At 48.6% G+C, this 26,897-nt stretch overlaps 1 protein-coding gene across 1 annotated transcript in view; it reads right to left on the bottom strand.

Annotated features, from left to right (window-relative positions):
- Window positions 1–9,444: 9,444 nt before the first annotated feature.
- Window positions 9,445–26,897, bottom strand: part of LOC123425004 (actin cytoskeleton-regulatory complex protein PAN1-like) — a 30,400-nt gene continuing 12,947 nt past the window's right edge. Inside the window, exons 4-8 of the mRNA XM_045108678.1 lie at window positions 11,688–11,691; window positions 11,240–11,589; window positions 10,933–11,153; window positions 10,230–10,290; window positions 9,445–9,890 (exon numbers count right to left, since the gene is read on the bottom strand). Coding sequence (XP_044964613.1) covers window positions 9,753–9,890; window positions 10,230–10,290; window positions 10,933–11,153; window positions 11,240–11,589; window positions 11,688–11,691 — 774 coding nt within the window. The 3' untranslated portion in view covers window positions 9,445–9,752. The remainder of the gene's footprint in view (window positions 9,891–10,229; window positions 10,291–10,932; window positions 11,154–11,239; window positions 11,590–11,687; window positions 11,692–26,897) is intronic.

Here is a 26,897-nt window from a genome sequence, read left to right on the forward strand (position 1 = left end):
CCCATTTTGTTGTTTACTGAAAAAAAATACTAAGGATTTTAAAGTGCAACCAGATAGATCCAATCTATTCTTGTAATAGAACACTTTCACATACTCCCTAGATTGGGTTAATAGTTGGATAAATGCACACATCACACAACTTGCAGCAGACAGGGCAGGATCTGGCCTCCTGCCCTGTTCCCCTGCTCAGATTCGGTGGATGCTGATAAGGCGGTGGTGCTGCGGCTGGTGGCCAGGGCGTGGAGGCGCTTGTGTTGTGGTGGTGGCAGATCGGCTGCGGCGGCGGCTGGCTTATCTCGGCGGCTCGGCTGGATCTGGCGATGGGGGTCGGTCGGCGGCGGCTGGCAAAGGTGGTGTGTGCCCGGTGGCTCCGGCGTTTGGAGCTCGTCGGGCGACGCGGAAGGGCAGCGGTCGGACGCGGCCATTGCTCCGGTCGTGGGCGGCGGCGCGGGGAGGCCCGGCGTGGTGCCTCCCGATGTCGTGGGTGCTTCGCGATGGCTCGGCGGATCTGCCTGCGGCGGCGGCTGGCTCGTCTGTGTGCAGACCGTTTTGACCTTCGTCCCATTTCCGCGTCGCATGGACGCTACTTCCATCAAAGTGATGGCCCTCTCCCAACTGTGGTTTATCGCTCGTCTCGCGCCCCATGCAGCAGGATCGAGCTCGTCTCGCGCACGTGTAGCAGGACCGAGCTCGTCTCACGCACGGTGCAGCAGTACTGACCTCGTCTCGCGCACGGTGCAGCAGGACCGAGCTCGTCTCGCGCTCGGGGCTGCAGGATGGGTCGATGGAGGCCAGCATTCCAGGGGTGCGAAAGGTGGGACCTTTTCGCCCGTCTCTTTGGTTGGGGTGTGTCGGGTCTCGTGTGAGGTGGTGGCAAGGTCTTGGATGCCGGGGCGGCGGCTCTGGTGGTGGTAGCGCGGTGCTCTTGGACGGAGCCGTGGCTTAGTGCTGCCCAGTGGCCATGGTCGTGTGGGCGGCATGGTAGTCGGGGTGTGGCGTTCGGTAGCGGTGAGTGTTGTCCGCGGTGAAAACCTGCTCTATCTTCGGATGGACCGGTGGCGGCCTAGCTCGTTCCCTTTTTGAAGGCGTCGTCGCGGCTTTTATTGCCCGTCGTGTTGCTCTAGGGGAAACTCTGATTCTCGGGTCGGGCGGTGTCGGCATTCTGGTGTCGTAACCTTCCTGAAGGCACCGCCTTGGAGCACACAGTTCATCATGTGTGGCTTCATCTCTTCGCGGCGTGTTCACGGTTGAGAACTCAGGTTGCTCTTGTAGTACTAGGGGTAGTGTTGGTGCGTTCAACGCCTATGTTCCAGCCTTGGGTGTGTGCGTGTGTTGTGGTGGCATGCGTTTGTATCTGAGTTGCGATCGGTCGTTGCTTTATATATAAAGCGGGGCGAAAGCCTTTTTCGATACACAACACTAAGAATTATGTACTCTTCTTGCACATTTTCTTCCTTTTATTTTACTTTATTTTATTTTGTACGCTACCTAGATAAATTTTAAAGCCTAAATATTAGGGATTGAGAGGGAACCACATATCCATATAATACACTCTCTGTTCCTCCTGAATATAACACATTTTGGCAGTTCAATTTAAATTGCCAGAACGTTTTATATTTAGAAACAGGGGTACTACCTAGAAGAGAGAACATGTGCAGCTAACAGCATATGCTTCATTTGTTTTGCTTTTTTTTATCTAGGTGATATGTCCTCAATCTGTTTCAGTCTCCTGTAAAAGGGATGCTTTTGTAATCAAAATTTGACTAGACATTTGCAATCTGCCTTTCTTTTGAATTATAATATCATGAATTAAGCATATAGAATGGATTTTATCTGATATTGTCCCCAATATGTAATTCTTTTATCTGCCCAAATTAGAGCGGCAAGTATAGATCTAATTATATCTAATATTGTCATTTATTCTGAAAATATGGTTGTTCAAAAATTGTCTGTGAAATCATGCTGTTTCATGAAACATTGTTGCAGAACTTTTGTGTCTGAAATAAAGCATTTAACTCTGTCAACAGGAAAAAATGAATTAGTTGGTATCAAATTTTGCTCCGCAACTAACATTTGATGCTTCAGGCCGACTTTTGAATTTTTCCCACTTCAACTTTGTCTCTAGACAGATGGACAATAGACTGATAGTACGATTGACCTTCCCTAGCTTTAATGATTTCGATTTCGAGCTTCCGAACCTCGTTTCATTTGATCTAAGATCCTATTCATTCTAGGGCATCTTTGTACCTCCACGTGAGGTTTTTTGCTTGCTGTCCTTTTTAGTTAGCCACACACTTGTTCATGTTTGAGTACCTCACTAAATTTGTATGAATGTGATTATACATAGTGACTAAATAGTCTTTTAGTAACTCGTTGTATCAATTTCACCTTCAAGATATTCATCAATGAACACATGACATTATTGGTCCCACCCCATTGTTTCATGTCTTGTTTGAAGATATGGGCTAAACCTCATTACTGTATCATTTCGGCCAATGGACGGCAGGAGTACTGTTCTTAGAACCTTCGCCGTTTCCTTCGAGGCTGAGGCAGGGGGCAATTTACGGGCCATGGGGCTTAAGGCCAAGGTTGACATGGAAGCTAACACTACTGCAGGATTGCCTAGCGTTTACGGGTGGAAAAAGGCCAGGAGTGCCGGGCCAGGCTCCCAGAGTTATCTGCCACCGACCTCTCGCCACTGCTATACCCGTGTCAGTTGCAGGTAGCCGCCCGCCACTGGTAGTTAATCTGCAGTGGTGGGCATGTGTAGGAGCCCGCCACTGATTGTTTTGGTATCTCTCGCAGGCTTTCGTTACGCCCGTCACCGAGTGTTTGTCACACAAATTGAAATTTGCACAACGATGCCAATTAAATGTTGCCATGGTTGCGTTTTTCATACAACCCATATCAGAATACATTGATAAGAATAAGAGACGATGAAGTATTGCTTCATACATTAACCTCTTATTGTTGTCAACCATGACTACAAATGTTGCAACTAAATATTCGTAGGTAGGTAGCAACCAACACTTGCATAGGCAAAACACAACCGACGATACAAATATCCACTAGATAATTAGTCCTGATAATGACAAAGGATTAGGACCTACTACTCTCTTTTAGGATAAATTTTAAAGAATAAGAATGAGCCTGCATCTTCATGGTGGAGTAAAGAGATCTTCGATCTCCATCTTTGGGTCTGCACTCATTCAATATTTGCCACCATTCATCAATTTTGAGGTGTCCATCTCGTGGGTTTGCAGTCAAGTAGGTGCCTTCGAAATTGGTCTTCTGATGGCAAATAATTGGCACTCCTTATGAAACATACATCATGAATAACTAGTACAAACTTTTAGGTGGACATGTACACTATCTAATAACTACTACTAGTTTTTTTTAGTATAAAGAATATGCTACGTCCAAAAAAGCTACTAACTTCTACTAACTTTTTTTAGTAGAAGAACAACAACAATGTACTAACTTCTACTAACTTTTTCTACTAAATATACAATTAATAAAAGAGAAAGATGTGGTTACCGGGGAAAACCTAAAATACGTGAAGGGAAGAGAATGTTGAGGATGTCTCTAGACAGATGGACAATAGACTGATAGTACGATTGACCTTCCCTAGCTTTAATGATTTCGATTTCGAGCTTCCGAACCTCGTTTCATTTGATCTAAGATCCTATTCATTCTAGGTCATCTTTGTACCTACACGTGAGATTTTTTGCTTGCTGCCTTTTTAGTTAGCCACACACTTGTTCATGTTTGAGTACCTCACTAAATTTGTATGAATGTGATTATACATAGTGACTAAATATTCTTTTAGTAACTCGTTGTATCAATTTCACTTTCAAGATATTCATCAATGAACACAGAACATTATTGGTCCCACCCCATTGTTTCATGTCTTGTTTGAAGATATGGGCTAAACAGTGCTTCCTGACCCCATCAAGTCAATTGTGTACTTTGATGGTATGCTGTGTAAAGAAAATCATGTTCTTACAATTTACAAACATAACCTATTGTGCTATATGAGAGCATTGGATTTATTATCCGTGTATCTTCTTGAAACTTCTCCCACTAAAACACCCTTCTATGCAATGTGGGGGCAGTCTAGAGAACTTCGGGACCAAATACTGAAGTTTGGGACCCCATCATGCAACTGAAGTTTGAAGCTTTTAGTTGAATTCTTTTTTTTTTTCACTCATCCGTTTGTTTCAGATAGATGGGCTTTACTGTCTTGAATTATGGCTTCTAAACTTGTTCACTTGGTCTACATATCGCCTTACTCGTGTGCACTTCGTCCCGTTTCCTAAATGGTGTTCTTAACTGCCCTCTTTTATGCCGATTTGCACATTCGATCATGCGTGCGTGTCACACCTTCAGGCAAATAGCTTTCCAGGAACTCATGGTACTAAATTCTCTCCACGAGCCACGCCAATGAGCACATGCACAAGCGCAACACTCAAAAAACATAATGACCATGTGTACTCAAGATACATCAGCCTGGCCATTCGTCGTGCCCCATTGAGTCAAGCACATTACTTTTCTAATTAAAGCTGAGTTCTACAATGTATTCGACATATCAATATATACACCACACCTTTTTTTAATAGTGGTACCACAGTTCGCAATGTTTTTCACTCATACACCAAGAACATGGAGCTTCGGTGATATGCTATTGAAGCATACTATTGGGGTTAGGAAGCATCAGGAAAAGTAGCAGCGCAGCAACAATTTCTGTAGCTAGAGAATTTTAGAAGATTTGTCTGTGGTTTAATTTCCAAATTCCCATGGTATACTTTGTTTCTAGAAAATGTAACTCTAACCCATTAAGGGAGAGATGGAGAGTGGATGTTCTGTGAAGAATCGTTACAACTTACAAGTTCGCTACCTAGTGGGCAGCTGATGTCTACCTTAAGTAGCCTCGATTACATGACCACTGGACCATTGCTCGTCACGTAGCCGTGCTGGGAGGTGGCTGGTTATCAGGTTTCTTCGGCCTCAGCGGTAGGCCCTGGTTTTCATCGAACAACCCTAACTTGTCCTAGGCGGCATCTTCTAGATGTAATGTTGTTCTTGATGCGTCGGCTCTTCGCGAAATTCCTTGAGTTGGGGCTCATTTCACTTGGTCTAATCGTCAATCGAACCCGGTGAGGTGCGTCCTAGATAGGGCCCTTATGACAACGCGAATGGGAAATGCACTTTCCCCGCGTCTCCTTGCTAGCTAAACCGTGTATTGGCTCTGATCCCTCGGCCGTTCTGGTCTCTTGTGGTGTGCTATCCATACAGCCGCCCTCCCACTTCAGATTTGAGTCGAGTTAGTTCCTTAGAGACGATTTCATTCCTCTGGTTGTCAACAAATGAACCTCTTTGTTCTTAGATTCTCATAGATCATTTGGGACAATGGACGGCAGGAGATACTATTCTCAGCACCTTCGTTGTTTCCTTCGAGGCTGGGGCAGGGGGCAATTTACGGGCCAAGGAGCTTAAGGCCAAGGTTGGCATGGAGGCTAACACTACTGTAGGAATGCCTAGCATTAACGGGTGGAAAAAGGCCAGCAGTGGCGGGCCAGGCTCCTAGAGTCACCTGCCACCGACCTCTCGCCACTGTTATACCCATGTCAGTGGCAGGCAGCCGTCCGCCACTGGTAGTTAATCTCTGGCATGCTTTCGTTACGCCCATCACTGAGTGTTTGTCACACAAATTGAAATTTGCACAACAATGCCAACATAAATGTTTCCATGGTTGCGTTTTTCATACAACAAATATCAAAATACATTGATAAGAATAAGAGAGGATGAAATATTGCTTCACACATTAACCTCTTATTGTTGTCAACCATGACTACAAATGCTGCAACTAAATATTCGTTGGTAGGTAGCAACCAACACTTGCATAGGCAAAACACAACCGACGATACAAATGTCCACTAGTTAATTAGTCCTGATAATGACAAAGGATTAGGACCTACTCCTCTCTTTTAGGATAAATTTTAAAGAATAAGAATGAGCATGCATCTTCATGGTGCAGTAAAGAGATCCTGGATCTCCAACTTTGGATCTGCACTCATTCAATATTTGCCGCCATTCATAAATTTTGAGGTGTCCATCTTGTGGGTTTGCAGTCAAGTAGGTGCCTTTGAAATTGGTCTTCTGATGGCAAATAATTGTCATCTCACTTTTCGCATCCATCGCTGTAGGTACAACAACTCTTCGGAGCTTCTGTTGAAGAAGAACATAGTAGCATAGTAAGCACTGTAATTTATTTGACATGTAATAGTGGCAAAAAAAAATAGTACATAATGTTGGTATTGGTCAACTTGTGGGCTAGTGACACGTATTGTGTAGTATTTGGACCAGCTCCATAAGTGCCCTTAAACAACTCAACGTTATTAACAAAGGAGATAAGACAATTCTTTTCCTCCCAAGTAAACTCGAAGCCAGCGATATGAAAATTGCCGCTCTATAAATTTTCATGGTCATATCGTGGGAGGAGTGGCATGTACATACGTACGTGGTGAATACTCCTATCTATGTACTGACCCGACAGACGACGGCAAGGAAACTACTACCACTACTCCTGCATATGTCGTGAAACCACCGTAGTTACTGATAGCTCAATGCACAACTCTTTGCTCAAACTGCAATAAGAGTAACAACTCTTTGCTCAAACTGCAGTAAGAGTACTACTGACGCGCTTCATGTACTCTTAGTTTTGATCCTCATGCTTGGGAGAGTGACCATTTGGCCGGCTCCCTCTGACATGGCGACGTTATCAACCCCTCTCTCGAATGAGGAAATTGATGTGACCATTGCCACATTCAAATCCAATTCGGTACCTGGCCCTGACGGCTTTACACCATCCCGTTCTTTAAGAAGCTCTGGTCTACGCTGGCCCTGACGGCTTTACACCATCCCGTTCTTTAAGAAGCTCTGGTCTACGCTTAAACCGCTTATCTATGCGATTTACATGGGCTTTTGTCTGGGTACAATTGATATTTGCCGCCTAAAATACGCAACCCTGACGCTCATTCCCAAGGTCAAAGGCGCTGACCAGATTCACCTTTTCATGCCTATTGTCCTGATAAACAGCATTGTAAAATTCCCTTCCAACGCATTTGCTTCTAAATTATTTCCATAAAATCATTAGTCCTACCGGCCCAATCGGCTTTCATCAAGGGCAGGATCATCTTGGATGGCATCTTGGTGCTCTATGAATTGCTTCATGATCTCTAGTCTAAAAATAAGAAGGTGGTGGTCCTTAAGTTGGATTTTGAAAAGGCGTATGGCTGTGTTTGCTAGCCTTTCCTCCAAGAGATTCTTCTGTCCCGAGGTTTTGATCACCCCTAGGTCTCTAGGCTAATGCAGCTAGTCTCGGGTGGACATACTTGTATTTCGATCGGTGAGGTTGTTGCCGCAGGCAAGGAGATCTGATATCCCTCGTGCTTTTTAACTTTTTGGTAGATGCGCGGGCAAATATGTTAGATTCTACTGCTGCTAAGATCATCTCCAACAAGTGCCCAAAAACTGCTCCGCGCGTTAAAAGATTCATTTTTTGAGCGTCGGACAGCTCCAACAGACGCTGTAAAACAGTGCGCGTGCCAAAAATTTTAGGCACACGCTTAAAAACGCTATAACGCGCAGCATATTTGGTGCACCGTCTTACGTGCGCAGCAAACTCTGAGCTGCTGCAGGTGGGGCCGCTGGATCGGGCTGAATTGGGCGCTGCACTAGCGCGCGTCTGTTGGAGATGCTTCGGTTCCCGCGCTTTAAAAGTGTTACAGTGGCGCGTTAAAAAATTTATTGGGCACGAATTTTTTGCGTTGCGGTTGGAGATGTTGTGAGGGCCACATTACGAGCGTTGCTACTAACTTGTTCCCCCAACAACATCTCCCACCTTCATTACACGGACGACACTATATCAATCTAGTTAAATACGACGAGCTTCAGTTGGCCAGCCTTTAATTCATCCTCCTCTGCTTTGAATGAATTTTGGGCGTTAAAATTAACCTCGCTAAGAGCGAGGCCTTTGTGCCGGCCTGTCGGGCTGCTCTCCCGAAGAACGAATTCGTGCCACCAACTTGCTTAATTTTGAGCTGGGCTCCTTCCCTATGACCTATCTTGGAGTGCCTCTAAGCCTTAAAGCCGAAGATTTCAGGCCCACGGATAAGAAATTTGCTGCCCGGGTTCTGCCATGGCGTGCTAGACACCGCACCTCGAATGGGAAGGTGGTCCTGATCAATCCTAGTTTATCGAGCCTTTCTACCTTCATTATGGGCTTCTACCGACTGTTTGCGTGTAATCACGAGGCTTTTCACAAAGATCGTAGTTCTTTCTTTTGGAAATAGGCGGACAAAAAGGAAATAAATACAGACTTGGTAAATGGAAGCTTATGTGCAAACCCAAAAAATACAGACTAGTCAAGTTTGTGGTGGGTGACTGTATGTCAACCAGTTTTTGGCTTGATTGGTGGGTTGGAGGTGGCCTTCTTGCTATCACCTTCCCCCTCCTTGTCTGATGTTTCTGATCCATCTGTCTCCATCGTGGAGCAGGAACTCACTGCTCGCTTCCCCGTGCTTTCAGAGACTCTCGACTCTATCACCTCACCCCAGTCCCCCTCTTGGTCGTTTCTCAGTCAAGTCACTTTACTCCCTCATCTGTGGTGGGCATCAACACAGCCATTCCAATGCAATTTTGCGTTCGCGGATCCCCTTGAAAATTAGGATTTTCCTTTGTCAAGCGATTAAATCGTATACGGCGTCTGCTTCCAACCTGTGTCCTACCGCCCTTTCGAGCCAACCCCCTGTAGTATGAATTCTGCTGTTTCGCACTACTAGAATTTTCAACTATGCCTACAGCCAGATGCCGTCGGCATAGCTCTATGCCGACGGCAGCCGTCGGCATATCCCCGTCGCCATAGAACACGTCAGCGTAGATGCCACGGCCGTCGGCATAGGTATCTATGCCTACGGCTTTCGTACAGCCGTCGGCGTAGTGTGACCCTCGGCATATTTTTTCATAAAACGGTTTCTAACGGCGCCGTTACTCCACCGGCCGTCCAGCGGAGTGACGCGTGGCGCATCTATGCCTACAGCCAGGCCGTCGGCATAGATTGTAGATGTCGTGCGCCGGCCGTCCTTCGTAACGACAGATCGTAAATGTATGCCGACAGCTAGGCCGTAGGCATAGATGCGCCACGTGTCGGCTACTGGCGGCATACCTATACACCGACGGTCTAGCCGTCGGCACAGATGTGCCACGTGGCAGCAACTGACTACTTGGCCATATCTATGCCGACAGCAAAGCTGTAGGCATAGTTACACTCTGTTTTTTTATATATTTCCTATTTTGACCATTTCATTCAAAATCAACACAATAATATGACAGCAAATATGACATGACACTAAGATCATCATAAAGTCCAACATCATCATCATCTCACATAAAGTTCAACAACATCATCTCACAAATATCACATAAAGTTCAACATCATCATCTCACAAATATCACATAAAGTTCAATATGACAACAGACATCATCATTATCTGAAGAACATCATCTAATGAACACAAGTAGACACTTAAAGAACATCATCAAGAACTCGACGAAGCAGGAGTCGTGTCACCAGTCCGCTACATGTTTTAGAAGAGATTATAAGGGTAAATATAATATTATGGAAAATGATACAGGTTTCGTATCAAAACAAAGAGGATACAGGACATTTCCCAAACAGTCAACTGATAACACTAAGCCGGTCTGATGTCCTCCCGTATAGCTGCATGAGGGCAGCCTCCAGTTTCAACGGCACGTATACGCTCTTCAGGAAGAGCTCCATGCTTGACCAAGAATTCTCCATCCTCTTTTGTGAATATATCATTTGTAACCTGCAGATGATAAAAAGCAAAGAAAGAGAAATCCTAAGGGTGTGGTATAATTCAAGCATACATTGTGGAGACTAGACTACTAGGTATTTGTGTTTAAGAAAATATCGCAAGAATGTTAAGTAATTAGATTTCTATGATGGTCTCCACATACAAATATTGACCTGTATTTTAAATCAACTGCTTGCAGTTCAGAAACAGGCCAACTGAATATATCTTTAGATCATATGATATGAAAGTTTGATGCCCAAAGATGCGGCAAATGGTGCAGTTTAATCCGGAAAAGTAGATAACAACTTAAGCAATCTTAAGAGAATCACAGGATAGAACTATGGCACATACCGCTGCAAGACTATATTTGTCACGGAGGCAAGTGCAGAGTGCTAACATCAGGGCAGTCTTCCTGCATAAGGCAAAACAGGCAGAAGATTGTGGGGATCATCTCACTTCATCATTTCTTAGTTGCCACGATATGAAATTAGAAACCCTTGCTTCACCACATCAGGTTATTTCGTTAACATGAACCCTTCTTCACCACATCAGGACCAGACCTCCCAAACTCGCTTCCGAATTAAAAAATAAATATATCTTAGGATGGTATATACTGTGGTAGGGAAACATAACGCCCAACAGCAAGAACAACAAAACAGTGTGTGGCTGTAAGCACGGCAAAGGAGGCGTGTCTGTTGGCAAAATCAGAAAAAATCATAAGCATATGACAGTGTTCATTAATCAGTAATCACACCAGGAAACAGAGCATATAATGTCTATTCTGCCCAAGAATAACTCCAACATTTGACAACAGATTTGTGGTCAAAGGGACATTTTTCAGCGGCTATGCATCCACAATTATCTCCAAAGATCAAGAGTACCTACACCATTCCATACCAATCTAGAGCCTAGAGCTGAAATTTGCAGCAAACGCTAAGCGGGAAGCGCAAACAGATTCAGAGGAAAAGGCGGCTCCTTTCTCGCCGGACAAGGGACAGCCCCCAATCCATCACAACCAAGAATCTAGCAACCGCAGGGAGAGAGGTGGGCATACCCGGTGCCGACGGGGCCGCCGATGCCGACGGTGAAGGCGCGGTGGGCGAAGCTGCCGGAGTCGAGCGGTAGCGCGCGCTTGGAGAAGTCTCCGGCAGAGTAGATGGGCTCGTGGGAGTGCGGGGCCAGGCCGTCGTGGGAGTGCCACACGCGCCCGTCCTCGCCGACCCACGAGCCCGCCCCGCCCCCGCCACTTTCCCGGCGGCCGCGGTGGCGGCATCCCTGCAAGCGCAGAGCAGAACGGGCGCTGGTTGAGTCGGCTGCGCGGACGGCGAGAAGGATGGCGTGGCGGAGGCGGGTGAACTCACCCGTGATGGTGGTGGTGATGGTCGTCCTCGTCGTGGGAGTGGCCGCCGTGGTGGTGGTGGTGGTGATCCTGGGACGCCATGGACGGAGTCCAAACCTGGGAAGTGGAAGGATAAGACTTTGATTCCTCGCGTTGACCCTGTGATTCTCACCTCAAGAGGAAGGATCCAGGTGGGAGGCGGCGGCGCGGGCGGGGACGGCGGCGGCGCGGCTGGAGGAGGAGGGCAGGGGCAGGGCGAGGGCAGGTGGAGGCGGCGGCGGCGCGGGTCTGGAAGTGTGGGCTGGATCGATGGATGTGGAATGACCGAATGAGTGGAGGCAGATACGGCTGAGGGGATAAGGCTAGCTATGCCTACAGCTTAGCCGTCGGCATAGCTTCGGACCCCACACGACCTACGCCCCGGATCGGTGACGTGGCAGCGTATGCCGACAGCTTAACCGTCAGCGTACCTACCTGCATTTTTTAATATTTTTTTATGTATGTTTTTTTAAAGAAATTACTTTTATTAAACAAAATTCATACATGTTACACATAAATTATTTTTTATTAGATCTTTTATTAAAAATATACATGTTACTCACAGATTATTTATATTTAAAAAAATCATACATTTTACTTCGGTTTGACCCGTGCGCATGTTCCCCCTCAAAGTGACGGCGGCATTGTCGTACATGAAGGGCACACATCCGGAAGCACCGCGACGAGCGTCTACGCATGTCAGATCACTTTCACACATGCATAAGGACCCGACGCGATGTTTCGATGGCATAGCTACCCCCGACAGCCACCCGATCGGACTACCCCTAGCCCCGTTGATCCATAGAACTAGGCCTTTGACTTGCGTCGGACGGGCTTTGACCAGTGGACTCTTCCACCTTGTTTCGATAGGTCGGCCCACACGAACATGTAAGAACATGGTCCGAGTCCAACCCATCACTAGGTTCCCTCCATGTCGACCCAACGCGGCTATTTTCCCCCTCAAAGTGACGGCGACACTTTCGTACATGAAGGGGGGACACACAAGGGAGCGCCGTGATGGGCGTCTACGCATGTCACATCACTTTCACACACGCATGAGGACCCGACGCGATGTTTCGGTGGCATAGCTACCCCCGACAGCCACCCGATCGGACTAACCCTAGCCCCGTTCACCCGTCGATCTAGCCCTTTGACTTGCGTCGGACGGACTTTGACCAATGGACTCTTCCACCTCGTTTCGATAGGTCAGCCCATAGAAACATGTAAGAACATTGTCTGAGTCCCCCCTCAAAGTGACAACGACATTGTCGTACATGAAGGGGGGACACACAAGGGAGCGCCGCGACGGGCGTCTACGCATGTCACATCACATTCACACATGCATGAGGACCCAAGCAATGTTTTGGTGGCATATCTACCCCCGACAGCCACCCAATCGCAATAACCCTAGCCCCGTTGACCCGTAGATCTATGCCTTTGACTTGCGTCGGACGGGTTTTGACCAGTTAACTCTTCCACCTCGTTTCGATAGGTCAGCCCATAGGAACATGTAAGAACTAGGTCTGGGTCCAACCCATCAGTAGGTTACCTCCATGTCGACCCGACACTTCTGTTTCCCCTCTCAAAGTGACGGCGGCATTGACGTACATGAAGGGGGCACACCCCGGAGAGCCGCGACGGGCGTCTACGCATGTCACATCACTTTCACACATGCATGAGGACCCGAGCGATGTTTCGGTGGCATAGCTAGCCCCGACAGCCATCAGATCGCACTAACCCTAGCCCCGTTGACCCGTAGATCTAGGCCTTTGACTTGCATCGGACGGGCTTTGACCAGTGGACTCTTTCACCTCGTTTCGATAGGTCGGCCCATAGGAACATGTAAGAACATGGTCTCAGTCCAACCCATCACTAGGTTCCCTCCATGTCGACCCGACGCGGCTATTTCCCCCCTCAAAGTGACGACGACATTGCCGTACATGAAGGGGGCCACATACGGAAGAGCCGCGACGGGTGTCTACGCATGTCACATCACTTTCACACATGCATGATGATTCGACGCGATGTTTCGGTGGCATAGCTACCCCCGGACGCCACCTGACCGGACTAATTAACCCTAGCCCCGTTGACACGGAGATCTAGGCCTTTGACTTTTGCCGGATGGGGTTTGAACAACGGATTCGTACACCTGGTTACAATAACTCAGCCCATAGGATCATGCGTGAACACGGCCTGGGCCAAACCCATCACTAGATTTCCTCCGGCTTGACCCGGTGCGCATGTCCCCCCCCCTCAAAGTGACGGCTGCAGTGCCGTACATGAAGGGGACACACATCCGGAAGCACCGCGACGGGCGTCTGCGCATGTCAGATCACTTTCACACATGCATGAGGACCCTACGCCATGTTTCGGTGGCATAGCTACCCCCGACAGCCACCCGATCGGACTAACCCTAGCCCCGTTGACCCGTAGAACTAGGCCTTTGACTTGCGTCAGACGGGCTTTGACCAGTGGACTCTTCCACCTCGTTTCGATAGGTCTGCCCATAAGAACATGTAAGAGCATGGTCCGAATCCAACCCATCACTAGGTTCCCTCCATGTCGACCCGACGCGGCTATTTCCCTCTCAAAGTGACGACGACATTGTCGTACATGAAGGGCGGACACACACGGGAGCGACACGACGGGCGTCTACGCATGTCACATCACTTTCACACATGCATGAGGACCCAACGCGATGTTTTGGTGGCATAGCTACCCCCCGACAGCCACCCGATCCAACTAACCCTAGCCCCGTTGACCCGTCGATCTAGGCCTTTGACTTGCGTCGGACGGGCTTTGACCGGTGGACTCTTCCACCTCGTTTCGATAGGTCAGCCCATAGAAACATGTAAGAACATTGTCTGAGTCCCCCCTCAAAGTGACGACGACATTGTCGTACATGAAGGGGGGACACACACGGGAGCGCCGCGACGGGCGTCTACGCATGTCACATCACTTTCACACATGCATGAGGACCCAAGCAATGTTTTGGTGGCATATCTACCCTCGACAGCCACCCGATCGCAATAACCCTAGCCCCGTTGACCCGTAGATCTATGCCTTTGACTTTCGTCGGACAGGTTTTGACCAGTTAACTCTTCCACCTCGTTTCGATAGGTCAGCCCATAGGAACATGTAAGAACTTGGTCTGGGTCCAACCCATCACTAGGTTACCTCCATGTCGACCCGACACTGCTATTTCCCCTCTCAAAGTGACGGCGACATTGCCGTACATGAAGGGGGCACACCCCGGAGAGCCGCGACGGGCGTCTACGCATGTCACACCACTTTCACACATGCATGAGGACCCGAGCGATGTTTCGGTGGCGTAGCTAGCCCCGACAGCCATCAGATCGCACTAACCCTAGCCCCGTTGACCCGTAGATCTAGGCCTTTGACTTGCGTCGGACGGGCTTTGACCAGTGGACTCTTTCACCTCGTTTCGATAGGTCGGCCCATAGGAACATGTAAGAACATGGTCTCAGTCCAACCCATCACTAGGTTCCCTCCATGTCGACCCGACGCGGCTATTTCCCCCCTCAAAGTGACGACGACATTGTCGTACATGAAGGGGGCCACATACGGGAGAGCCGCGACGGGTGTCTACGCATGTCACATCACTTTCACACATGCATGAGGATTCGTGCGATGTTTCGGTGGCATAGCTACCCCCGGACGCCACCTGACCGGACTAATTAACCCTAGCCCCGTTGACACGGAGATCTAGGCCTTTGACTTTTGCCGGATGGGGTTTGAACAACGGATTCGTACACCTGGTTACGATAACTCAGCCCATAGGATCATGCGTGAACACGGCCTGGGCCAAACCCACCACTAGATTTCCTCCGGCTTGACCCGGTGCGCATGTCCCCCCCCCCTCAAAGTGACGGCTGAAGTGTCGTACATGAAGGGGACACACATCCGGAAGCACCGCGACGGGCATCTACGCATGTCAGATCACTTTCACACATGCATGAGGACCCTATGCGATGTTTCGGTGGCATAGCTACCCCCGACAGCCCCCCGATCGAACTAACCCTAGCCCCGTTGACCCGTAGATCTAGGCCTTTGACTTGCGACAGACGGGCTTTGACCAGTGGACTCTTCCACCTCGTTCGATAGGTCTGCCCATAGGAACATGTAAGAACATGGTCCGAGTCCAACCCATCACTAGGTTCCCTCCATGTCGACCCGACGCGGCTATTTCCCTCTCAAAGTGACGGCGACATTGTCGTACATGAAGGGCGGACACACACGGGAGCGACGCGACGGGCGTCTACGCATGTCACATCACTTTCACACATGCATGAGGACCCGACGCGATGTTTCGGTGGCATAGCTACCCCCCGACAGCCACCCGATCCGACTAACCCTAGCCCCGTTGACCCGTAGATCTAGGCCTTTGACTTGCGTCGGACGGGCTTTGACCAGTGGACTCTTCCACCTCGTTTCGATAGGTCAGCCCATAGAAACATGTAAGAACATTGTCTGAGTCCAACCCGTCACTAGGTTCCCTCCATGTCGACCCGATGCGGCTACCCCCCCTCAAAGTGATGTAAGCATTGCCGTACATGAAGGGGGGCACACCCCGAAGAGCCGCGACGGGCGTCTACGCATGTCACATCACTTTCACACATGCATGAGGACCCGAGCGATGTTTTGGTGGCATAGCTACCCCCGGCAGCCACCCGATCGGACTAACCCTATCCCCGTTGAACCGTAGATCTAGGTCTTTGACTTGTGTCGGATGGGCTTTGACGAGTGGACTCTTCCACCTCGTTTTGATAGGTCAGCCCATAGGAACATTTAAGAACATGGTCTCAGTACAACCCATCACTAGGTTCCCTCCATGTTGACCCGACGCCGCTATTCCCCCCCTCAAAGTGATTGCGGCAGTATCGTCCATGAAGGGGGGACACACCCCCGAGCGTCGCGACGGGCGTTTGTCGATGTCACATCACTTTCACACATGCATGAGGACCCGACGCGATGTTCGGTGGCATAGCTACCCCCGACAGCCACCCAATCGGACTAACCCTAACCCCGTTGACCCGTAGATCTAGGCCTTTGCCTTGCATCGGACAGGCTTTGACCAGTGGACTCGTCCACCGTGTGTCGCCTCTTCGGACATGCCACCACACCGTACGACATGTATGAGGGCCCGGTGCGACGCTCTAGTCCCACTGCTACCCCAGGGCCCCGTCCCGCCTAACCGTGTAACAATTGAACACGAGATGTAGCCTTTGAATTTCCGTGAGGGGGGGCACACCCCGGACGTGAGGGGGGTCACACCCCGGAGACGCGTGTAGGGCGTTTGCAACCACCACAATATTTCTGTAGGCAGAGCTGTTTTTGATTTTAATAAAATATAAGGACCTATATTCAAAGAAAATGACGACACAACATTAACGTATTCGAAAAAAGTACAAAGTACATATATATTCATAAAAATAATAATACATTTATATTTACACATGGTACATGTAAGTTAATCAAATTATATATATATATATATATATATATATATATACACACACACACATGGTGCAAAGAAAAGGAAAAAAAACTATGCCTACGGCAAAGCCGTCGGCATAGATACGACCAGGGCCGGTGGTCGACGCGCTGCGGATCGATGACGTGGCAGATATGCCGACGGCAGCCGTCGGCATAGATGCTGGTCGGTGCGCCCCGGATCGATGACGTGGCTTTGTGTATCTATGCCGACGGCCCGACGTCCAGCCGTCGGCATAGATTCGACGGCGTCAGCCCCCCGGACCGGGCCCATCGCCGGCCCCACATCTATACCGACGGCCTATGTACGCCGACGATGGCCGTAGGCGTACTATTCTGTAGGCCGACGGCCTTTTCTATGCCGACGGAGGCCGTCGGCGTAGATGTAGATATGCCTACAGCTTTTCTGTGCCGAGGGCTTTTAGAAAGCCGTAGGCATAACGCCAACTATGCGGACGGCCCCGACAAAAAGCCGTCGGCATAGAATAAGCCGTAGGCGTAGTAGGTTATTCTAGTAGTGTCGTCTCTTTTATTTTTGCTAGGCATGTGTGCCTTCTGCAGAGTTGGTTGTATTATTATTTTTATGCCGTTGAACCGGTCCTGTTTTTACTCTGTGATCTGGATTGTTGGGATTTATCTATAAAGTCAGGCAATCTTTCTTTTCTGTAAAGAAAAAATACCTGGATGAAAAATCATTGGTGATTTCTAACTATGTTAAATACATGAAGTGAGAAGATTTGTAATTTTGAAAAGTCCCTTGATCTGGACCATGTTCTGAACATGTATTCTACCAATTTGTGACGGAATCTAGCGGTTCATGCAAAGCCATCACAAAATTAATTCAACTGGGATGACCCAAGGCGTGATTTATGGGGCATCATTGTTTCTGTTCATCATGCATGCAACTAAAGTTTGAAGCTTTTGGTTAAATTATGTTTTTTTTTCTTCTCATCCATTTCTTTCAGGTTGATGGGCTTTAATGTCTTGAGTTAGGGCTTCTAACCTTGTTCACTTGGTCTACATATCGCCTTCTCGCGATACAGAGGTCAGGGGCTTCAATTGGTCCCGCGAAACGCAATGCTTCAGGTGGCACCGGCGACCTACCCCTTTCCTCCCCGCTCAAGTCGAAAGATTCAGGCGGTGGCGGTGGCGCAAGTATGGATCCCCGCTCCATGGCCCTCCTCCTCCTCGTCCCCTGCCCAGTGGCAGTGGACATTCAAGCCTCCGCAGCTGCTGCGCCCCTTCCTCTCCCGTCACAGCCTGCGCATCTCCTGGCTGCCTGTATCTGGTTCATCTCGCTGGACTGCGGGCGCTCCATCCCGCTCATCCCACTGGTCGGCGCAGCCCCCACCCCCCATCTGACATTTCTTCTTCAAATTCTTCTCTGCCATCTTCTTCTTTCCCTTCCTCTGTCATCTTCTTCCCCTTCCTTGAATCCCCTGGTTTCTCTTCTTTACATGCCCAGGCAGCCCCTTCTAAGTTCCTCATCTTCTCTTGTTCCGGCTGGTACCTGCTCTCCATGTTCACATGAATTTGCTAACCACAGATTCCTTCATTTCTAGAATATTTGTTCTTTTTGTTGCTATATAACCATTCAATTATAACCACACATTGTGTACAATTGATTTGATGAATAAAGCACAAAGCATATGTAGTTTCATAGTATTTCTTCCAAACATGATTTGGTATTGAAAAATCATTGAGATTCCATGGCCTAATTCGATGAGCATCCAAACATGTGAATCTGTATTCATGTCCATTACAGTTTCCTCTCTGAATTATAATGGGAATCAATTCAATACGGAGGTCTTGAATACAGACATCTGAACACAACATTAGGGGAATGAATCTGGTACGTATGTCAATTTACCCGGTAGCTCATCCACTATAGTATTGCCCCCGCGTCGCTCCCCGCTAGGGCGGCTCGGGTGGAAACCCTAGACATCTGAACACAACATTAGGGGAATGAATCTGGTACGTATGTCAATTTACCCGGTAGCTCATCCACTATAGTATTGCCCCCGCGTCGCTCCCCGCTAGGGCGGCTCGGGTGGAAACCCTAGACATCTGAACACAACATTAGGGGAATGAATCTGGTACGTATGTCAATTTACACGGTAGCTCATCCACTATAGTATTGCCCCCGCGTCGCTCCTCGCTAGGGCGGCTCGGGTGGAAACCCTAGACATCTGAACACAACATTAGGGGAATGAATCTGGTACGTATGTCAACTTACCCGGTAGCTCATCCACTATAGTATTGCCCCCGCGTCGCTCCCCGCTAGGGCGGCTCGGGTGGAAACCCTAGACATCTGAACACAACATTAGGGGAATGAATCTGGTACGCATGTCAATTTACCCGGTAGCTCATCCACTATAGTATTGCCCCCGCGTCGCTCCCCGCTAGGGCGGCTCGGGTGGAAACCCTAGACATCTGAACACAACATTAGGGGAATGAATCTGGTACGTATGTCAATTTACACGGTAGCTCATCCACTATAGTATTGCCCCCGCGTCGCTCCCCGCTAGGGCGGCTCGGGTGGAAACCCTAGACATCTGAACACAACATTAGGGGAATGAATCTGGTACGTATGTCAACTTACCCGGTAGCTCATCCACTATAGTATTGCCCCCGCGTCGCTCCCCGCTAGGGCGGCTCGGGTGGAAACCCTAGACATCTGAACACAACATTAGGGGAATGAATCTGGTACGCATGTCAATTTACCCGGTAGCTCATCCACTATAGTATTGCCCCCGCGTCGCTCCCCACTAGGGCGGCTCGGGTGGAAACCCTAGACATCTGAACACAACATTAGGGGAATGAATCTGGTATGTATGTCAATTTACACGGTAGCTCATCCACTATAGTATTGCCCCCGCGTCGCTCCCCGCTAGGGCGGCTCGGGTGGAAACCCTAGACATCTGAACACAACATTAGGGGAATGAATCTGGTACGTATGTCAACTTACCCGGTAGCTCATCCACTATAGTATTGCCCCCGCGTCGCTCCCCGCTAGGGCGGCTCGGGTGGAAACCCTAGACATCTGAACACAACATTAGGGGAATGAATCTGGTACGCATGTCAATTTACCCGGTAGCTCATCCACTATAGTATTGCCCCCGCGTCGCTCCCCGCTAGGGCGGCTCGGGTGGAAACCCTAGACATCTGAACACAACATTAGGGGAATGAATCTGGTACGTATGTCAATTTACACGGTAGCTCATCCACTATAGTATTGCCCCCGCGTCGCTCCCCGCTAGGGCGGCTCGGGTGGAAACCCTAGACATCTGAACACAACATTAGGGGAATGAATCTGGTACGTATGTCAACTTACCCGGTAGCTCATCCACTATAGTATTTCCCCCGCGTCGCTCCCCGCTAGGGCGGCTCGGGTGGAAACCCTAGACATCTGAACACAACATTAGGGGAATGAATCTGGTACGCATGTCAATTTACCCGGTAGCTCATCCACTATAGTATTGCCCCCGCGTCGCTCCCCGCTAGGGCGGCTCGGGTGGAAACCCTAGACATCTGAACACAACATTAGGGGAATGAATCTGGTACGTATGTCAATTTACCCGGTAGCTCATCCACTATAGTATTGCCCCCGCGTCGCTCCCCGCTAGGGCGGCTCGGGTGGAAACCCTAGACATCTGAACACAACATTAGGGGAATGAATCTGGTACGTATGTCAATTTACCCGGTAGCTCATCCACTATAGTATTGCCCCCGCGTCGCTCCCCGCTAGGGCGGCTCGGGTGGAAACCCTAGACATCTGAACACAACATTAGGGGAATGAATCTGGTACGTATGTCAATTTACCCGGTAGCTCATCCACTATAGTATTGCCCCCGCGTCGCTCCCCGCTAGGGCGGCTCGGGTGGAAACCCTAGACATCTGAACACAACATTAGGGGAATGAATCTGGTACGTATGTCAATTTACCCGGTAGCTCATCCACTATAGTATTGCCCCCGCGTCGCTCCCCGCTAGGGAGGCTCGGGTGGAAACCCTAAACCGCACCGCCGGGCGCCTCCATCCCCATCCCCCCCTCCCCCACCCCTTTGTTGCCACTAGAGGAAGCCGTCGGGCGAAGCCTCAGGCGGCTGACCGCGGCGTCGGAGGGCCTCTTCCCACCCTCGTCAAATCGGGTGAGGCGGGTCACCGCATGGCGTCGAGGTGCTTCTTCCTGATCTGCATAGTGGCGGTGCGGCGGATCACCTTCGGTGATGGAGCAAGGGGGCGTTGTGGTGCTGGGCGGATTCGGTGGAGTTGCAGGGCATCAAGGAATATTGGGTGGTGTTGGCCTCTCGATGCGTTCGTGAGGTCACGGCGGCATTGGTCATGATGGACGGCAGGTCGGCGGGTCGGCGACCCCAGAACGTGGCCGAGGCAATGGTGATGCTCGTCCTGGATCCCGGGGCAGCGGCCCTGGAAGGTGGTAGCATATGAAGCTCGGTCTTTCCATGACAGATGGCGTGGTGTAGTCCTAGTCCAAGACGGATCTGCGACGACGATCAGTTTTTTTCTATGGATTTGTTTGGATCACAGACGGTGACATGCGTGCGTGATCCATCTCTGTGTCTTTCGCGGTTTGACGAGGTGGGGTGGGAGCCCTCCTCCCAGGCTCTAGTGGTGGCACACTCAGGTAGTGGCGAGGGCGCCAGGGCTCGTACGGTGGCCGGGTTGTTATGGATCGTCGCCGGATCTAGGCGGCTAGATCTGGGGCTTTGAAGGTGGTCGGAACGGTGCACATGTTGTCAGGTGGATTTCTTTGGGACGGATCCGGATGAAAACCTGGTCTTTAGGCAGTGGCTAGAAGCGGTAATGATGGCGCCTTATCGTCATTTCTTTCATGAGGGCATCATCGAGGTGAAGCTCCCAACTCCACCCAATACCTTCGGGGAAAACCCTAGATCAGCAGATCGGATGACAATGACACTCTTGTGTCGTTTCCCTCTTGGGGGTGTCATTCTTGGAGGTGTACGCTGGCTCGAGGGACTAGTGCACGGCATCTTTGGTGGAGCAGTTCTTCATCCTACATATTCATGATGGTGGATCTCGATGGCATGGAGTAGTTGAGGCTCGGCGTCCAATGTATGGCGATGGACTCGTGCAGGAGGACCACGTTGTTTGGCATCGTGGTGACGTCGATGGCAGAGTGGCCTAGCAAGGTCGATGCGTTAGTATCTGCTTTGAGGATCGATCGATGGAACACGGAGGTGCGGGTCTTTGCATCGTGCACGTGTGGTGCCCACAGGGAGTAAGCCGGACCGGTGTGTCACCCACTTCCGACATTGTGGCTTGGATGGTGTATCTGGCTTTAGATACTAGCAGTGGCGAAGGCAGGGTTAATTTTAGGTGTGCCAGAGTTCACGAAGAAAAATCCAATGTATAATATAGGTATATGTGCCACTCACTGCCTTGCTGCCCGGTAGCTCAATACCGATTTATTATCAGTTTAATAGAAGCTCTAACTGCCAGCTCCTAATAATTATGTATAGCAATACCTTAACGACCCGACCATGGCTGGGCCTGGCTGCAAGGCTATGGATTTTACAGTGATCCTTGGTGATCGACGGTGACAAATATCAATTTGGCACACCTGGTCAGGTAGCCATGGAGATGGCGGCGAGGGCGAGGCGATTCCTGATCTGTCGCACTCGAAGGAAGTAGATTATGTCTCTGCTCACATATGTTTTTCTTGGGGTATCCACTCACGTACGTGTGAACTGAGTGCCCTCGTTTGGAACGTGGGCTTGTGGGTTGTGGGCTTATGGGATGCAAGTCATCTAATGAGGCTGAAACTAACAAAACTGAAGTGAACTCCATCAACTTGGCTCAAATATTCAGACATATGGCATATATCATAGTATTTTTGCCAAATCTTAGGTATGGCGGCTACCAAACCTCGCCTTATCGCTGGCTTCGCTCCTGGATACTAGGCATTGGTGCAATGTCTGTTTGGTATTTGGTCTGAGTATTCAGCATCCCTTCATCAAGGATATACGACTAGTAACATGTGTTGTCAAGATGGTGGCCGGTTTCATGCTTACTGATGTATTACTTTATAAGATCTCGATGGAAAATTAATAAAATGACAGCATACATCTCCCATATGCCACTAGTAGGGGCGGGGCATTTAGCCCCGGCCCGTAAGGGGCTTTAGTCCCGGTTCACCAACCGGGACTAAAGGGGCGGGAATAAAGGCCTAACCTTTCGTCCCGGCCCTCTTACAAGCCGGGACTAAAGGTGCTCCACGTGGGTGCCTCGTAGCGCCCCAGGGGCAGGCCCTTTAGTCCCGGTTCGTTACACGGACCGGGACTAAAGATTTTCAGATTTTGCTGGTTTTTGGGTTTTTTTTGAATGAAATTATTTTTGGGTTTTAGGGTTTTATGGTTTAGGTGTTCGGGAGATTAACGTGATGCCCCGTTTGGTGTTCGGGAATTTGTTTTCATATAATTTAAATAAAAATAATTATGCATATATATATATATATATATATATATATATATATATAAGATTAACTTATCTTACAAGCGAGCATATATATACAATTATATGGAGATCTGAATTATGGGACTAGAGCCCGTCTATTCGATTACATGGACGAACATCAGTAATGGCCCTTAGCTACACTAAATCGTCCTTTGAGCTCTATAACTTCCGTCCTCAGAAATCCCGCAAGCTCCTCTGCAACAGCAATCGCGTGTTGCTCTGGTAGGACCTTCGTCCTCATGGCCGTGTGCTATATAAGAAGAGGAGATGAATATGAATATCAATCATCATAACAAAGAATGACGGGTAAAAATAGAGGTGTGAATGTTCATTGCTTACGTCGAATCTGTGATCCTTGAGCTCAGAGGTAAACGTGCGAATGGTCTCGCAAACATAGTATCCGCATAGATGCGTTCCCCGTGGCTGCTGGTCGCACTTTACGAGAATAGAATATATATAATCAAAATAATAATCTAGCATCATAAATGTATTGAAAATTAATAGAAGTATATCATACTACTACTTACCTGAGCCGCTCTAAAGGTCAGCTTCTCAGGAAAGTTACCGGAAGTCACGCACTTGAACCGCTTCCAAACCCTGCCCGACAAGGATAATGATTTGCTAAGTTTTTCATTAATTGATATATCAGAAAATCATCGAAAGAGACCGATAGAGCGCAAGAATGATTAAAATTACCCTTGGAGCATGTCCTGCAGGCTTTGGAACTGTTCCAAGGGTCTCGATAATGGGTCGAAGGTATCAACTCTTCCCTTATCAATTTGAATGTCCAACAGAATCCAATGGAAGCTGCACATGTGTGTATATATATATATATATGTGTGTGTGTGTGTGTGTGTGTGTGTCAGTAACTTATCAATTACACTTATAAGTGAATGGACACAACATAGTAAAGACCCTCACCTCAAGTTGTATGGAAACAGTATGTGTGTTGGAAATATGCCCTAGAGGCAATAATAAATTAGTTATTATTATATTTCTTAGTTCATGATAATCGTTTATTATCCATGCTATAATTGTATTGATTGGAAACACAATACTTGTGTGGATACATAGACAAAACACTGTCCCTAGTAAGCCTCTAGTTGACTAGCTCGTTGATCAAAGATGGTCAAGGTTTCCTGGCCATAGGCAAGTGTTGTCACTTGATAACGGGATCACATCATTAGGAGAATCATGTGATGGACTAGACCCAAACTAATAGACGTAGCATGTTGATCGTGTCATTTTGTTGCTACTGTTTTCTGCATGTCAAGTATTTGTTCCTATGACCATGAGATCATATAACTCACGGACACCGGAGGAATGCTTTGTGTGTATCAAACGTCGCAACGTAACTGGGTGACTATAAAGATGCTCTACAGGTATCTCCGAAGGTGTTCGTTGAGTTAGTATGGATCGAGACTGGGATTTGTCACTCCGTGTGACGGAGAGGTATCTCGGGGCCCACTCGGTAATACAACATCACACACAAGCCTTGCAAGCAATGTAACTTAGTGTAAGTTGCGGGATCTTGTATTACGGAACGAGTAAAGAGACTTGCGAGTAAACGAGATTGAAATAGGTATACGGATACTGACGATCGAATCTCGGGCAAGTAACATACCGAAGGACAAAGGGAATGACATACGGGATTATATGAATCCTTGGCACTGAGGTTCAAACGATAAGATCTTCGTAGAATATGTAGGATCCAATATGGGCATCCAGGTCCCGCTATTGGATATTGACCGAGGAGTCACTCGGGTCATGTCTACGTAGTTCTCGAACCCGCAGGGTCTGCACACTTAAGGTTCGACGTTGTTTTATGCGTATTTGAGTTATATGGTTGGTTACCGAATGTTGTTCGGAGTCCCGGATGAGATCACGGACGTCACGAGGGTTTCCGGAATGGTCCGGAAACGAAGATTGATATATAGGATGACCTCATTTGGTTACCGGAAGGTTTTCGTGCATTACCGGAAAAGTTTCGGGCTCATCGGTAGTGTACCGGGAGTGCCGGGAGGGGTGCCGGGGACCATCGGGAGGGGTGTCACGCCCCAAGGGGTCTCATGGGCTATGGGAAGAGATAAACCAGCCCCTAGTGGGCTGGAATAAGTTCCCACTAAGGCCCATAAGGTTTGAGAAGGAAAAAACACAAGGTGGAAAGAGTTTCCAAGTGGGAAGGTGGAATCCTACTCCAAGTAGGATTGGAGTAGGACTCCTCCACCTCCAATTTCGGCCAAACCTTTAGGTTTTGAGGCTGCCTCCTCCCCTCCCTCCCACCTATATATACGGAGGTTTTAGGGCTGATTTGAGACGACTTTCTCACGGCTGCCCGACCACATACCTCCATAGTTTTTCCTCTAGATCGCGTTTCTGCGGAGCTCGGGCGGAGCCCTGCTGAGACAAGATCATCACCAACCTCCGGAGCGCCGTCACGCTGCCGGAGAACTCTTCTACCTCTCCGTCTCTCTTGCTGGATCAAGAAGGCCGAGATCATCGTCGAGCTGTACGTGTGCTGAACGCGGAGGTGCCGTCCGTTCGGTACTAGATCGTGGGACTGATCGCGGGATTGTTCGCGGGGCAGATCGAGGGACGTGAGGACGTTCCACTACATCAACCGCGTTCACTAACGCTTCTGCTGTACGGTCTACAAGGGTACGTAGATCACTCATCCCCTCTCGTAGATGGACATCACCATGATAGGTCTTCGTGCGCGTAGGAAAATTTTTGTTTCCCATGCGACGTTCCCCAACAATGTGGTCACAGAAATTTTTATCTATTAGAAACCTTAGAAGGTTTTCCTCCGTCTCCTTGGGTTTATCAGTTAGCGTCGCTATATGTATTTTATCTAGGTCAATAAACCCAATATTTAGGATGCTCTTACTTTTACAAACCAGAATCTTCATTCTGCATAATAGAGTACAAGTTATATATAGACAATGAATTGAAATAACTAAACAAGTTATATGTAGACAACGAATTGAAAAACTTACAGACAATAGCAACTCATAAGCGATTTGTCGAGGGCGTCGTCATTGTACATCTGGAAGAGTTCATCAAAGTCGATATGGATTTCTTCGAAGCGGCCGTAGTACTCCCGTGGGACACTCAGCACGATCATCGTTCTCCCATTCTTGGATTCACTTAAGTACCATTTATGCAAGTAACGCATATTTGTTGGGAGATCATCTTTGCTGACCAAAGGCTCTCCCATGACAAACTGTGGCTTAGGGGCGACCACAGCCTTGGGTATCCTGTCGTCTTGGGAAGCCAGCAAATCTTCAACCGAGATACCACATTCAGCCGCCAACTCCTTTGCTCTTTCAAAAGCTTGCCCCTGCACCGGAGGGGGAACATTCTCAGTTAACACCTTGAGGGGTGGGATCGACTGTTTGGCCTGTTGTCCAAGCTGAGGAACGTCTGATTTTTTCTTGCTTGTAGTTGAACTTGATTTGCTCCCACTTGCACTTGCACGTGAGCTGCTCTTTTTCACTTCCTTCTGCAATGTGCGTGTATAGTCATCAGGCTTATAGTGTAAGTCATACTGTGATGGAAGGGTTATGAAGTCTTTTGCCCATGCTATTTGCTTCTCGGTGTATTCCGGGCGGGGCTCGGGTTCCTTCTTTT

Source organism: Hordeum vulgare, chromosome 2H (genome assembly GCF_904849725.1).
Source record: "Hordeum vulgare subsp. vulgare chromosome 2H, MorexV3_pseudomolecules_assembly, whole genome shotgun sequence".
Taxonomy (NCBI): Eukaryota; Viridiplantae; Streptophyta; class Magnoliopsida; order Poales; family Poaceae; genus Hordeum; species Hordeum vulgare.